At 41.2% G+C, this 15990-nt stretch overlaps 1 protein-coding gene across 2 annotated transcripts in view; it reads left to right on the top strand.

Annotated features, from left to right (window-relative positions):
- Positions 1 to 15990, top strand: part of sptbn4b (spectrin, beta, non-erythrocytic 4b) — a 96852-nt gene that overhangs the window by 69387 nt on the left and 11475 nt on the right. For both annotated transcript variants that reach the window (XM_085430804.1, XM_085430805.1), the window contains exons 26-37: positions 5221 to 5484; positions 9763 to 9987; positions 10210 to 10299; positions 10528 to 10806; positions 11043 to 11173; positions 11745 to 11949; positions 12178 to 12423; positions 12689 to 12823; positions 14367 to 14611; positions 14841 to 14979; positions 15562 to 15646; positions 15766 to 15962. In XM_085430804.1, coding sequence (XP_085286930.1) covers positions 5221 to 5484; positions 9763 to 9987; positions 10210 to 10299; positions 10528 to 10806; positions 11043 to 11173; positions 11745 to 11949; positions 12178 to 12423; positions 12689 to 12823; positions 14367 to 14611; positions 14841 to 14979; positions 15562 to 15646; positions 15766 to 15962 — 2241 coding nt within the window. The remainder of the gene's footprint in view (positions 1 to 5220; positions 5485 to 9762; positions 9988 to 10209; positions 10300 to 10527; positions 10807 to 11042; positions 11174 to 11744; positions 11950 to 12177; positions 12424 to 12688; positions 12824 to 14366; positions 14612 to 14840; positions 14980 to 15561; positions 15647 to 15765; positions 15963 to 15990) is intronic.

Below are 15990 nucleotides of genomic sequence, written 5' to 3' on the forward strand. Positions count from 1 at the left end.
CTTTTTAAAAGCAGTAAACAATTCTTTAGAGCAGTCTGAAGAGTGAGCTTTTGGCTTTGACTGGATTACTTGTATATACACTACCCTCATTATCTGAAACGTATGTATAATAATAGTATCAACATTTGTAATGCTATATACTATATATGATGTAAGCTGGGTTGGTCTCCAGCTGCCCTGCAACCCTAAGCTTTGAAAGCAGTTAAGATTATGGATGAGTAGACATGAAAGAGAAGTGAAATATGTCCATTTAAACACCTTTTTCAGCCTTTTTGTAACAGAGCAGAGGTGGGTGGTGACCTGAAAGAACTGAACAGTACAGGAGGAAAACCAACCGATAGTGTCATTGTATTTTATATTAGTGCCTAATTATCTCCACTTTTTGTTTTCAGTGTGAAAAAGACACACTGTGGGCTGTGGAGGGGAGTTACGTATGAACATTGTGTGGCAGCTTCCAGCACATGGGCAGCTTTGGTCACTGGTGAACTGGCCCTCCCACATGGAGCAGTACCACTGTGTATTTGAGTCTGAAGCCCCACGGCACAATAATAATGTTCCACGTTAAATAATTCATTGTCACGCTCCCTGCTGGCATGTTATATTTGTTAATAATGTTTATGGAGATTGCACTCTCTATGCTAAACATTGACACACCATAATCACTACTGCAAATACTGAAGAAGAGGAAAACGATAAGCAACATATTTCTGACTTTAGTCCTTTCAGAATAAAAATATCCTGACAGTTCTGACTCAGACTGAAGGCAGCTGCTGCGTAACAGATGATTTAACTCTAACTGTGACTGAGGGGTTTTAATCGGCCTTCAGTAATGGAATATTTCCTCAAAAACAACTATTTTATAATTTTATTTACTGAAATAAATTATTATTTTTGATAGCAAGGATGTTAAAGGGAGAAGTAATAGTTAGCATCAGTGCAACAGTATCCTAACGTGAAGTCTCAATCTCCAAAAAAGGTTAATGCTTTATTTCCTGTTGGCATCTGTAATCTGATCTAATGACAAGACATTATTCAACTGATTTCACAGGCTGAGTATTTCTACAGTGAGTTGACCCATCTTGTAAAGGTACTCCAAGCTCAGTGTACGGGGTGGGGCTCACACAGATTTCCCCGCTTGGCGTGGGATGTCTACAGATGCTGTCTGTATGCGCTGTGGAATACTGTGCTCCTCTCTGAACTGCAGACTCAGTTTACACAGTATGAGTAGTGTGGAGTAGCAGCTCTGAGCTAGTGGGTGAAGCTGCTCGAGCCCACACAAACCCTCCCACTCACCGCAGAGGATGGCACGCACCAGCAGCCGGAGGGACACCACACAAGAATGAACGCTGACGTAACGCACTAGCAGTGGAAAGGATCGGAAAGTGGTCTGTCTGCTTACAATTCCACTTCTCCTTCTTTGTGTTTGTGTGTGTTGATGTAAAAACAGTGCAGGATTGTGTGAAGATATTTGCTTCTTTTTCTTCTCACCTCTCCATTTGTACCCAGATAGTGGCAATTAAGTTAGCAGCTGCAGATATGGTGTGTATACGGCAGATATAGAGTACCATATGCACTACAGTATACTGTCTTCCATCCTCCTTAGTTCTAGAAGGAAGTCTGGCCACTCAGCAACCATCGGGAAACGCCGGGCACTTCTTTGGGCAGTTATTGCTAAGCATGATCTAAAATATACTTTTATATTTTAATGGACAGCTGCACAAACAACCAGTAAATAGTAGAGCATTGAGATAAATCTGATTATTGTTTCATAAATCCAGGCTCATCAATACATTTTACTTTCAAATATCAAACCTAGCTTTGTACTGTTACCTCATCAAAATGTATTTTTCGGTAGATTGTTGGTTTGGGCTGACCTTCAGTGAGTGATGTTTTTATGACCTACTCTCACTCACATTTACACCTCGGTGTTGCCTAGAGGTTCCCGTAACTGCCCTGCTTATCTCGGTGTCTGGACCGGAAGCTGTCTTATCTCATCACTGGGCTCCAGTTTCCAGTCATGATGCAGCTCTGCATGTCTGCAGATTTTATGATAACTCGAGTGAGTGAGACAGGATGTTGTCCTCTGTGGATGATGAGTCACTGCTCAAGGATACTTTAGCATCCTGGTGAAAATTCGAGGCAGTCTGAAAAGTACCACCCACCAAGAACCAAATGGTGGAAAATTGAACCTTTTCTTCAGAAAAATAGGTCAGACAACTCAAAAAAATATTTTTAAAAAATGTCCGTCCTTTCAGTTTCTGTTGCACAGTAAAATCAAATCTAAAATAAAGTTTTGCACATTTTCACATCTTTACGATTAACCCTTTTTACTTATTCTTTAAATTCAAACTGGACATGAACCTTACAGGCTATGGTTGTCTCATATTTTGCCCTCCAACAGGTGCGGTTTTCACCCATGTTTGTGGTCCTCGGAGGAACCTGAAAGGACTTTAGATATAATCTGAGAATAGACGCATTTTGATGTCAACTTTTGGTTTTGGACTGTGCATTTCGAAGCTTCAACATTAGCAATTTAGCCACTGCATGTTAATTTTTTATGCAGGATTTACCATATATTGTTCATCAAAGCTATCTGCTAATGTTAGCAAGCTGCATCCAACACACATATGCACATATCAGCTAATTCGTGACCAGTGTTGGTCAAGTTACTTGAAAAAAGTAATCAGTAACTAATTACTGATTACTTTCCCAAAAAAGTAATCCCGTTACTTTACTGATTATTTATTTTCAAAAGTAATTAATTACTTAGTTACTTAGTTACTTTTTAAAAACACGATTTACAACCTGAATAGGTGATAAAGTGATAGATCTTTCAGCCCAATTCTACTTTTTCTGCATAATCCATCATACAAAATGTAATCAAATGGAAAAGTCTCTTTTTTTAAACTTGTTTTATTAGTTTTAATCTTTTAACTTTATGCATCAAGCAAAAATGTAATTATATGCAACATTCTCTGACTTGAATAAATTAGTTTAACATTTAAACCTATTTTCTACACATTCCAGCACATAAAATAAAATATTTTTTGTGTTTACACTCAGTCTTTCAAATAGATGCAAGTAAAACGCAGCAGAAAATAAATAAAGTCAAAGACTAGCGGTCCTGTTGCTCTATTTTCACCTGTAAAGCAGGACTGTGGTAGGCGGAGGTTTACCCTGGTGCAGGTGTGCCGCGGTCAGTTGAAGAATCCGCGAGTTTCTCTGTGAGTTTCCCATTACGTCATAGCGCACTCGGTGCTTGCTTGGAAGTTTAGGGGTTTTTTTCGCTGTAAAAAGAAGTTTTCTTCCCACGCACGATGGACGCTGCCCATCTCTGTTCGTGACTAAAGCAAGAGCTTTGTGGATGGTCTGTGTCACACAGCAAGCCATAGTTTTAGTCAGATAAAGCGTAATCTTTAATGTAACTAAAAGGATACAAATGAATAAGTTATAAAAGTATTCACCCCCTGTATATTTGTTATTACGTTGTTATAAAGAGGGAGATTATCCATAGCGGTCAGAGGAGTTTTTGTAGCAGGCTTCAGTCCGTAACTTTTGACCAAGGAACTGAGATGCAAAGAAAAGCACAGTCATCCACAGTAATCCACACATTACCAAGTATTATTTATTTTATTTTTTTGATAAAGACAAGTTGGCAAGCTACGAGTGCCAGTTTGTTGTTTTTCAAAGTTAAGCTGGAATTTTAATTCCAGTGTATATCAAATAATTTAAAGTCCGTGTTCCTAAAATGGACTTTGGAAGTTTGGCCCACAGTTAATTCCTTAGATTTTTAATGCTTTTCTATGTTTGTTTATAGGAAATCCTTTGTTCTTTGTTCATATTGGGGGATGTTTTTAGGTCCCTTTCTTTCTAATAAACACACAAACCAGCACCTCATGTTCACCTGCTCCCAGACTTTTTTCATTTCGCCTCCTCAGTGAAATCCCTCCCCCATCTAATTGATATTCATACAGAGAGTGTGTGTGTGTGTGTGTGTGTGTGTGTGTGTGTGTGTGTGTGTAATGGTTCTGAATGGGATGAGGTACAAAAGGGGCAGAAATATGAAAAGGCGAGAGAGATGGGGGAAGGGACGTGTGGGGTAATTTATGAGGTATTTTAGTAGGAGGAGGTTTTACACACACACACACACACACACACACACACACACACACACACACACACACACACACACACACACAACATTTCCACAGAATCAATATTCAAACACAGGAAGACTTGTAAATGCGATGAAGCACATTTATAAATTTATACCTGCTTCATTTTTTATATGTTTTGTATTTTATATATTATTTTTTACACGTTATTACGTCACATCTCCATGTAATGATTATGATTATTATTTTTTCTTGTTTACTAGTATTTTCTCAATTTATTGTGCAGTCTCTAAATGTCTGTCCAGAGCTTCCAAAAATGACTTATAAAACCCAGAAACAGGTAGAAATGTATGAAATTAAGAGTTAAGACGCTAAAGAGTGTGATATTTCTATTAAAAATATTTAAAATTGTTACTATTTAATTTTCTGGTGGTTGAATACTAAATTGGTATACTAATGACTTTTTCATTTTCAATGCTTTAGGTTCATAGTTTCGTTTATTTATGTACAACGTCATTGATATCCTACACTGCACAGATTTTCAACCACGCTTTTATTGTGAAAAGTGGATTAGAGATCAATAATTATTTTTATTACAAATAGAGAAATCGACCCCACTTTCATAAAGCTATTTTAATGTCCGCTTGACATAAACTTTTAGATTTAGATTTATGAGTGCAATCTCCATAAACATTTTAGATTTTTGCTTAAATAAAATTTGCATAGCGGTGCAGACCAAGTGATCTGCATGAAAACGATATATTCTCAGAGATTTTACGTTTATGTTGGTACTCCCCAGGTGCTAATTAGAGATGTCGATTCACTGATTGATGTGTTAATTAAACTACATAATGGCCTTATTATCATAATAGGTTGTGTGTTTTTAATGCCTTTGTGATTATGAAGTGTCATTTTGTAGCTTAATTGCCTTTTGTTTTCAGTAGTAAATGTTCTATTTGCACATTTGCCTCTGATCTACGTGTACTCTGGGCTAATTATACATTTTCGGTATGTTAATGAATAATCCTTTCGCATTAAGACATAAAAGGTCTTAATTTTCTCCCCCGTCTCCCTCTGTGTTCCCCCTCATTTCCTGTCCATCCAGGAGGGCCAGCAACTGATCCAGGAGAAGCCGGAGCTCAGCCCGGTGGTGCGGAAGAAGCTGGAGGAGATCAGGGAGTGCTGGCAGGATCTGGAGAGCACCACTCAGGCAAAAGCCCGCCAGCTTTTTGAAGCCAACAAGGCCGACCTGCTGGTGCAGAGTTACGAAAGCCTCGACCAGAGACTGGGCCAGCTCGAGGGTCAACTGGCCTACGTCGACCAGGGACAGGACCTCACCACCGTCAACAAGCAGCTCAAAAAACTGCATGTACGTAACATTCAAGTGGTTTTTGGCACATTGCTGCAGCCATTTCACCCACAGATGCGTTCCTCTAACCTCTGAAGTGGCTTAAGTTATGATTTCTTTGTACAAAGATGCTTTTTCTGTTTCATCTGTCAGGTAGTGAGTTCTTGGTTTCCAGAGTTTAGACTTTTATTGAATTTTAACCTGATAATAATAAATATTTAACTGTAAATGAACTGAAAATCAAATTAACTGAGGTTTATCCTTATATAACTGTATTCTTGGGTGGATTTTTTGGGGAGTTTTGGGGTTTTTTCTTAGTTTTTCCGTAGTTTTAGCCCAGTTTTGCCCTAAACTGTTAACGTAATTCTGCATCTTTGCTTCCTTGCATGTTGAACCATCTCAGAGTGAATCACTGTTTACGTTATTGTCGCTACACAGAGATGGCCTCAGCTCATTAATATTCAAACAAAACCTCATGTTTGAAAATGACTAACAGCAACATTTCTCGCTGCGCCTGCACAGCTTTCTGTTTGCTTTCCATCTCATTTTAGCAAAGTCAGCTTCTCATAAGTTCGCGCCAGCATTAATCTTTAATTTGCGCTGATGGTTTTTGGACACAACGTAAGCCGTCAGTGTTCGTGCAAACCAGGTGAGCTTTAACACAAGTCTCATCCCAAGATCATTTTACAAATACAGACGGTGACAAGTTTTTAATATTTTCACATATAGTTGCCAGTATCATGCTGATTGTTCTGCCTGGTTAAAGGCTGATTGTTTGTGACTTATTGGACTCAATCTGTGTTTGTCGCGTATTTGGTTATTTTGTTATAATTTATTTATGGCACACACTAGCATTAAGGTCATAATTAATCTTCATTTATCTTAATTTTAAACACTAGACATCTGGTTCATGTATAATTCTATCAGAGTGAGAGATAAGCCCTCTGTAGTGGGAAAACTGATGTTTTATTGAGTAAAAATAGTAATCTGTGCTTATTCATAAACATGGCATCTGTGAGTGGATGCAGCTAGTGCTTATTTATTTGTAAGCACAATATACTCTAACTTTAGTAAGTTTCAATGTTCAGTTGACCCCTGTTACGTTTATTAGTACTAGTATCACTGTAGCTGTTTACTCCAGGTATTTTTAAATATTTGAAGAACGGTGTAGCACATCTTTTTCATAAGGCAAGTCAGAAAGACAAACAGATCCAGTGTTGCAGCAGACGTCCACACACGGTTTACCATGAAGAAAGTGAAATTACTCTGGTCATGTGTTGCTGTGTGAGAAGTGAGTTGCAGGACAGAGAAACTAGCCTCAAAGCATCAGCTTTTAATGCTGTTGATGCAAAAGCTAAAGTCCAGAAGAATCCAAAATAAAGAGCAGGCTTTAAATGTCCAGAAAACATTAGAATTTCAGGAATATTAGAAGTTCAGGAACATGGAACAAGGGTACAGATCTCTTAATCGGAGCTGACTCTGGTCTTCTCACCATTCTCGTCCTTTTAGATCTGAGCTCAGCCTTTGACACCATCTCTCACTCTGTACTTCTAAGCAGACTTTCCTCTCTCGGCATCTCTGACACACCCCTCGCCTGGTTTCAATCATATCTCCTCGACCGTTCCCAGTTTATTCAACTAAGATCATTCCGCTCTCGTCTATTCCCCGTCACCTCTGGTGTACCCCAAGGCTCAGTTTTAGGCCCTCTTCTCTTTATAATATACATCCTCCCTCTAGGTACCATCTTCCGCAAATTTGATCTTCAGTTTCACTGTTTTGCTGATGACACCCAGTTATATCTCTCTTGCAAACCTGATTCCTCCCTCCCACCTTCTTCCCTTACAGAATGTCTATCCGAGTTAAAATCCTGGTTTACCTCTAATTTTCTAAAGCTCAATGAGGATAAAACTGAGATCCTCCTTATTGGCACCAAATCCAACCTTTTGAAGGCAAACCATTTCTCACTCACCATCGATAACTCCACAGTTCTCCCTTCTCCTCAGGTTAAGAGCCTTGGTGTCATCCTAGAAAGTTCACTTTCTTATAAATCACACATCAATAACCTCACCCGTTCTGCCTACTTCCATCTACGTAACATTAACAGATTGCTTCCTTCTCTTTCCACCCAGTCTACGTCCATTCTTGCCCACAGTCTTGTTACCTCCCGTATTGACTACTGCAATTCTCTTCTGCATGGTCTCCCCCAAAAATCCCTCCATAAGCTTCAACTGGTTCAGAACTCTGCTGCCCGCATTATCACCAGAACCCCCTCCTACCAGCACATCACCCCTGTTCTTCAGGAACTTCACTGGCTCCCTGTGAAATTCCGGATAATATTCAAACTTCTTCTGCTCACCTTCAAGGCCCTTCATAACCTCGCTCCTTCTTACCTTTCTGACCTGTTAACCACCACTTGTTCTGCCCGTTCACTTCGTTCTTCTTCTTCTGTCCAGCTTACTGTACCTTCCTTCCGCCTCACCACCATGGGAAGCAGAGCTTTCAGCTGCTCTGCTCCCAGGTTGTGGAATTCTCTGCCCCCTGAAATAAGAAATATTGGTTCTCTCCCCCAGTTTAAATCCCAACTCAAAACTCATCTGTTCAAATCTGCATATTCACTGTGAATCCACTGTTTGTTCATTTTATCTTGTGCTTTATTTTATTGTTCTTATTCTGCCATTGTTTTACTAAGTGTTTTATCCTATTGTAAAGTGTCCTTGGGTGACTTGAAAGGTGCTCATAAATAAAATTTATTATTATTATTATTATTATTACAGCAATGAGGGACCACTCGACAAAGCACAAGAGGAGACTCAAACAGTACACAGTACATAATACAATACATAGAATACAATACAATACACTGAAGGGCGATTTGGCCAGAGTGGAGACACCTGTGTGGAGTGGAGACACACCATCATAATCAGTATTTATTGGAGCTTAATACTGGGAACAAGAGACGTGAGACTACCAAAATAAAACAGGTTGAGCACAGGCATGACACAGGGCAAAGCTGTACGCAAAAAATAAACAACCTAAGCATCGCCACGAGGATCATTAATAATAAACAAAACCCAAGAAACCAAAACGCTTGGTCAATGAACCAGGACCCAGGTGATATTTGGAACATCGCAAATAAATAGATTTGTGCAAGTCAGACAGTTTACGGGTCTCTGTTACAGCACTGGACTCATTTTTATTCACATTTGTGGACTGGTCGATAGATCTAGTAAAAAAAAAAAAAGCCTGTTGCATGCATGACAGTTTGCATAGAGAACAAATTGCTGAACGTTCATCAGATCAAGGTTAAAGCTTTGCATGTGTCCTCCTTTATCTTACACTGGGCCTGGGTGAAGCGCCTCTGTTCATCTAGTCACTGAAGAAAAACTGTTGTAGCTCCTTTCCCCTCCCTTTAGGATAGGAACTGCAAATGGGGTCAGCAACCTGTTAACCATATTAGAGATATTCCCTCATACAAAACCAAGAGTGAAAGAAAACTGAGTGTTTAGAAAAGTCTGGAGCCTGAGCTTCTTAAATAGCTGGGTTACTAGTTTGATGAATATGCATTTCTTTCTTTTTTTGGTCTGTCACCTCAATAAAAGAATCCAAATTTGGGCACACTTGCATTACATCTGCCAGTCAACGTGTGATCTTGGGATGTAACTCGCAATTTGCCCTCCAGCCGTGGTGGTTTGGGCAAGGCGGGAACTCGTTTATACAGCAGGTTCGACCCGGGCTGACGCACAGATTCATCCATTCATTGCTTCATCATTTCACCAGACATCTCTCGCTCTCCTCTCCCACAGCATGCCGCTTACAGGCCGCCATTAGCACTGCTTTACCACTGCTTTACCACATCATCATAACTCCACTACCCAGCATCCATCCTGGCAAGGGGTACAGTAACCTTCACTACACTTCATGTCTGTTAACCACCTGTTCTTGTGCTGTTTTGGGTTATCCTCAGTCTCATCTTATCCATCTGTTGCTTAATACATATAAATCTACTGAATTTATTACAGTTTTTAAAAAGATGTTTTATAAACTTTGACGTGGTAAGTTAAAAAGTTAAATAAAATCAGTATTACAGGGAATAAAACAACTACATTAAAGTGAAAAAAACTAAAATCATGTAAACTTTGTTTCCTGCCACACTCTTTTCATCTCACTCATGTCATTTTTATCTTCTCTCACATGATGACATGTTTCTTCCATCCAGTTTCTCTTGTCTCCTCTCTCCTGCCTCAGTTACATTCTTCTGCCCGGTAACTACACTCACCCTCTCCTCTTCCTCCTCCTCAGACCCTGGAGACCCAGATGGAGGAATGGTATAAGGAGGTAGGGCAGCTTCAGGTGCAGGCATCCTCCATCCCGCAGCAGACGCAGGTCAAGGAGACGGTTGCAGAGCGACAGGCCGCCGTGGAGGCCAGGATGGTGCGTTTGATCGAGCCGCTGAAGGAGAGGCGACGCATCCTGCTGGCGTCCAAGGAAGTTCATCAAGTTGGGCGAGACCTGGAGGATGAGATTGTGAGCTGACAACACAACCAGATTCACACTCACTACACAAAACACAGGAGTCGTGTTATTGCATGTTCTAATTTTGTTATTGTTACTTTTTTATCTATTTGTAATTGAGGTGAAATATACCAGGCTTCTCTTTAATCTGTACATGAGGTGTGGACATGCATGTTCACATATTCATACATGTACAAATATTCATTTCTTTTCGTCATACCATTGCGGTTGAAGTTGTGGGTCCAGGAACGCCTCCCGATGGCCATGTCTCAGGAGCACGGCTCTACTCTGCAGGCTGTGCAGCAGCTAATGAAGAAGAACCAGGTAAGAAAACCTGAATAGCTGCTAATTAAACTGCAGCCTTAGCCTGAAACCTTAACAGAGGTCCCGTTCCTCTTCACGATAGACCCCCTGCACCCTAAAGCTTTAAACGCAGAGCTCAAGTCACTAAATAACTGATGACTTGTGATAAAGATAATGTCCAGCCTCTGAGTTCTGATCCATCCGTTTACACTCTCAACATCTAAATAGCTCTTTCTGCCTGTGCTGTAGAATCTTCAGAGGGAGCTGCAGAGCCACAGGAGCAGAATTGATGATGTCCTGGAGAGGGCGGGGATCATTGGCTCCATACGCAGCCCTGAGGCAGACTGCATCAGGGCAGGTCACGACCAGCTGTCCCAGCTGTGGGCTCTGCTTTGGGCCGAGACTGAGAGGAGGCAGCTGGTCCTGGATGCCATGTACCAGGCCCAGCAGTACTACTTCGATACAGCTGAGGTCGAGGCCTGGCTGAGTGAGCAGGAGTTGCACATGATGAATGAGGAGAAGGGAAAGGTAAAATTATTTGTCTGAAATATTTATCATTGAAGTAAAAAAAAAAAACTCTTTAAAATCACAGGAGCCGTCTTACACACACAGTTCTCTGCAGAATATGCGATTGTCATCTGAATATGTGATACTGTGTTTGTTGGACTCTAATGTGAGCAGGATTTTTTACATGCAGTTTTATTCTGTGTGTGTATACTGAAATTAAAGTGTCATTTCTCGTGTGTTCTTCCTCCTCCTGCCAGGATGAGCAGAGCACGCTGCAGCTGCTGAAGAAGCATTTGGTCCTAGAACAGACCATCGAAGACTACGCTGAGACCATCGGCCTGCTTTCACAGCAGTGCCGGCAGCTGCTGGAGATGGGACATCCAGACTGGTGAGCAGTTAAACACATGCACAAAATCTGACAGAAATTTCTGTCACAACATCTTAAATACAGAAAAGCACCGAATCTCTGGATTATAAAAGGTTTTTCATCATTCACTTCAGTTGTATTTTTATAGCAGTATTTCACAACAAGAGCTTTGTGTTATGAGGTAAAGAAACCTGAGAAAGAAAACCAACCTTAAAACGATCGTCTCTGTTGAAGGGGAGAAAGATTTCTGTTATAACAGGAAGGAGGAGGCTCGGGGGCAGTCGTCTGCTGCCACCGTGTGGAGGTGTGAGAGGAAAGCAGAGAAAAGACAGACACAATCAGCAAAAAGTAGACGTTAATGACTTGCAGTAATGGAATAAAACCACGTGGGGAAAGAAAAAGAGGAGAGTGGGGAAGCACTAACTGATGGCGAGATCCTGATCCATAAATAATCCGAAAGGAAAGTTTAAATCCTAATCCTGAAAGTAGAAGCGATGCCTGTCTCTCGAGCTGGGGGAGCAGTTACTGCTACACTCCTCCTAGCTTTTTTTTTTTGTGCCTTACCTTACACTCTTCCTCCTCTCTTCCACAGCGAACAGATCAGCAAGCGTCAGTCACAGATAGACCGTCTGTACGTGTCTCTGAAGGACCTGGTGGAGGAGAGGAAGAGCCGTCTGGAGCAGCAGTACTGGCTGTACCAGCTCAACAGGGAGGTGGATGAGTTGGAGCAGTGGATCGCTCAGAGGGAGGTGGTCGCCAGCTCGCCTGAACTGGGTCAAGACTATGAGCATGTCACAGTAAGTGTGTCGACAGATGGCCTCTGCACATGAATAATAGATTCAGGTAACAGATTTTATTACCTGAAATTTAAATATTACAAGTAAAATCTCAAAAGGGGTTTCATTTGATTGTAATGTCTAATTATGTTCTTTATTTGACTTGAATGAATGAATGAATGAATGAATGAATACAATAAAATTAGCAGACCGATTTGCTGCAGTAAATAAAACATGCCACACTTCCAGGTCCTACAGGAGAAGTTTACAGAGTTTGCGTCAGAAACGGGCAGCGTGGGCCAGGAGCGAGTGACAGCCGTCAATCAGATGGTGGATGAGCTCATCGACTACGGCCACTCAGAAGCAGCCACCATCGCCGAATGGAAGGACGGAGTGAACGAAGCCTGGGCCGACCTGCTGGAGCTCATGGAGACCCGCGGTCAGATGCTCGCTGCTTCACACCAGCTGCACAAATTCTTCTTCGACTGCAGAGAGGTAAGAGGAGCAAAGCCAAGACGGGCCACAAATTAAACCAAAGGACACACACACACACATATAATGCCGGATATGATAAAGAGCAGATTCATTTAATTTAATTTCACACTTTTATCTTCTTTTATGTCGGGTCACCACAGTGTACATTGGCCTTCGTGATGAGAACAGCTTGAAAAAGAAAGAAAATAGGAAAAATGTAAATCAGGTGCCGATAGAGCATTTCTGCCCTACAAACAGGCAAAATTTCTCCACTGCCTTTTTTCAGGTTTTAGCCCAGATTGATGACAAACATCGAAGGTTGCCAGAGGTTCGGGCTCGGCAGGGCAGCACTTCCAACACCAGCACCCTGCAGAGACTCCTGCACACCTTCGAGCAGGACATTCAGCTGCTTGTCACACAGGTACAGCTGCACATCGATCAACAGACCCTCCTCTAATCTTCATTTAAGGAAAAATTAAAGGAGAATTAAAGGAAGAAGATTGATATTATCTATATTTGGTCTGCAGGAATCTTTATAGAAACTTATTTAGTGATTTTTTTTATTTGTAAATCCATAACAGATGCAATATGGCGAGTAGCTGTCAGGGGCTGGGTCTCTGAACCAGCGTTTTGTCTTATTTTTGTATTGTTTTCTTATGTTTACATTGTGCTCTGTTCATGAAATTCTGAAATTATATTAAGTGTTTGCTTTGTTATCGTCTTGAGTTGCAGTATAGTTTAGGTCCTTTTACGTCGCCTTAGTTATGAGTCTGTCCCAGTTTTCTGTGTCATGTATTTTCTGTCTGTGTGTTTTCATGTTGCTCATGTCATATCCACGTTTCCTGTTTTATTTTGAAAGAGTTTTGTGTTCTTGGTTTTTTACGTTTAGTTTTACTCTCCCCTTTGTCATTATGTCTCATTCTAGTCAACTGTGTCCTCGTGTGTCTCCTCTTCCCTTCATCACCTCATGTGTGTATTAAAGTCCTCTGTCTCCCTTTGTTCATTGTCGCATCGTCTGTGTTACCTTCCCTACCCGTTGTCACAGTTTCCCAGTCAAGTCATAGTTGTTATCTTGTCTCGTCATAGTATAAAGTCACAGTGAGAGTCATAGTTTCCCAGGTTATGTTCAGGTTTTTCCTCACTTTAGCCATGTTGTATTTTCGTGAGTTTTCAGCCCTAAATAAAGGCTTGCTTTTCGTTATGTCCAGTTTTTGTCTCCTCGCCTCTGTCTGCAATTGGGTCCTCTACTCTCTCCACATGGTCTGCCCCGGCAGCCCGTGACAGTAGCTAACAGCCAGTTGTGCTACTGACTGCAAAACAGTTTAAATGTGAAAGGAATAACATCTGGAATTTGAAAAAAAATTAATCATTAGCATTGACTGTTAATATTGATTACAAAAGTGTAAATCATTTTTTGCATGCTATTTTAGAAGTTACCTGGCTAACTGAGTAATCCTAATTGGTGCAGTGACCCCCCATGTGGATTTAAAAAGTAAAGAATATCAGTATATCAGAAACTGAATCCAGAAATGATAGACTTTAATGCATTTTTATAACCAATAAAAAACACTGAACTGAACTAAATTATGTGAATTTGTTTAAATTAAATCAAATTCACATAAAATCTATTTCATTGGATAGTAAAGTTTTTGGTTCTTTGTGAGTCTGCCATTTTCATGGCAACACCATCTTCTTACTCTGCATTTAATTTTGCTTGATCTAGTCTCTGTCGTGCACCTGGGCAGCAGGAACAGTGCTACTCAAGAAAGATGCAAAAGCACAGATGTTCTGTGCCTACTCAGGTGACAGAGCCTGCACCACTTGGCCCTGACGAAACACAGCTGTCTTGGCAGCTGTGTTTCGTGCGTCACTCGGAAAACAAACTCTCTCTTTCCTTTTTTCAATTCTGTTTCGTCCCTGTTCAGTTGAGCTGTTTACTAAAGCTTGCCTTCACGCTCTGCCAGGTGCGTCAGCTGCAAGAGAGCGCAGCCCAGCTGAGGACGGTGTACGCTGGCGAGAAGGCCGAAGCCATCGCGTGCCGTGAGCACGAAGTGATGCAGTGCTGGAAAGAGCTGCTAACATCCTGCGAAGAGTGTCGGGTGCAGATCACCACAGAGACTGACAAGCTGAGGTTCTTCGGCATGGTCCGAGATCAGATCATGTGGATGGACTCGATCATCTGTCAGATAGGGACAGGAGAGAAGCCCAGGTATCTACAATACCTTCTACATATGCATGTGGCACCCTGCATAGCAGCCTCAATATCTGTTCACCACATGCACTGTTTAAGATCAAACTCATTTATTTTCTTTTAAAAAAAATGTACATATGAAATATCATTTTGCTTTTTATGGTTCATTATAATAGCATGTGATGGTCAGCATTCGTGGGCATAGTGAAAGTCTTCAGTGAGTTCAGGTTCTGTGTGGTTCCTGCAGGGACGTGTCCTCAGTAGAGGTGCTGATGAACTATCACCAGAGTCTTAAGAGTGAAGTAGAGGCTCGCAGTCAGAGCATCCTGGAGTGTATTGAGATGGGAAAAACCCTGCTGGCGGCTAGAAACCCTGCAGCTGAAGAGGTGAGATGAGTAAACATGATAAAGACTGTCACTTTAAGTCCAATTTAAACACTGATATCTAAACCTCAGTTTGTTTATAACTTTGAAGACTCTGGTTGAGTGGGCTCACGAGTCGATTAGCCTCCTCTGCAGAGTCATATTGCTAGTTTTAGGCTCTACTAGAGGGGCTTTACATGATTCACTAAAATCACCCTTGTTTTTTGTGCTGGGGCTTGGTGCAGCTTCTCAATTCATCCTGTATCTCTGTTATAGCTCCTCCCCCTTTAAGGAAAAATTGTTCTAATTGGCTGCCTCTTGCAAACAGAAGGTTTGACCAGCAAGGATGTGCCTGCTATACAATGAAACTAAGTGTGGAAAACCAAATGAAGCCTGAGCTTTTTCCTCTTAATGATTACACTGATCTCACTGCACCCATGTGACAGTATATGCATGACAGAAAACTTTAGAGATGCATGTTAAGAAACATAAGGTTTTATATTTTATGTGTGAGAAGGAATCGATTCCCTATAATATTTCAATTTTTTCTGAGCATCCATAGAGCTAAACAGACCCATGATGTAATTGTGATATCTTTATTCTCAGATCAAAGAGAAGCTGGACAAAGTGATCGCTAAGGAGCGTGAGCTGTCTGAGAAGTGGGACAAGCACTGGGAATTCCTGCAGCAATGTGAGTGGATGCAATGGCTTAAAAAGTAAAAAAGACAGGGATGTGCAGGAATCTGGCATTTAGAAGTAAATTAAGATGCTTTCTCTCTTTTTTGGTGTTCTTATTTGTCCTGTTTGCAGTGTTGGAGGTTCACCAGTTTGCCCAGGAGGCGGTGGTGGCAGAGGCATGGCTGACTGCTCAGGAGCCGTTTATCAACAGCAACGAGCTTGGAGGGAGCGTAGATGAGGTGGAACAGCTGATTCGTCGACATGAAGCCTTCCGCAAAGCAGCTGCCACCTGGGAAGAGCGATTCAGCTCACTGCGGCGGCTCACCACGGTATTATCATCATCCTCACTGTGCAAAT

Source organism: Copadichromis virginalis, linkage group LG14 (assembly GCF_057382275.1).
Source record: "Copadichromis virginalis isolate Kocher_CV1m ecotype Utaka linkage group LG14, C_Virginalis_male_GT1.1, whole genome shotgun sequence".
NCBI lineage: Eukaryota > Metazoa > Chordata > Actinopteri > Cichliformes > Cichlidae > Copadichromis > Copadichromis virginalis.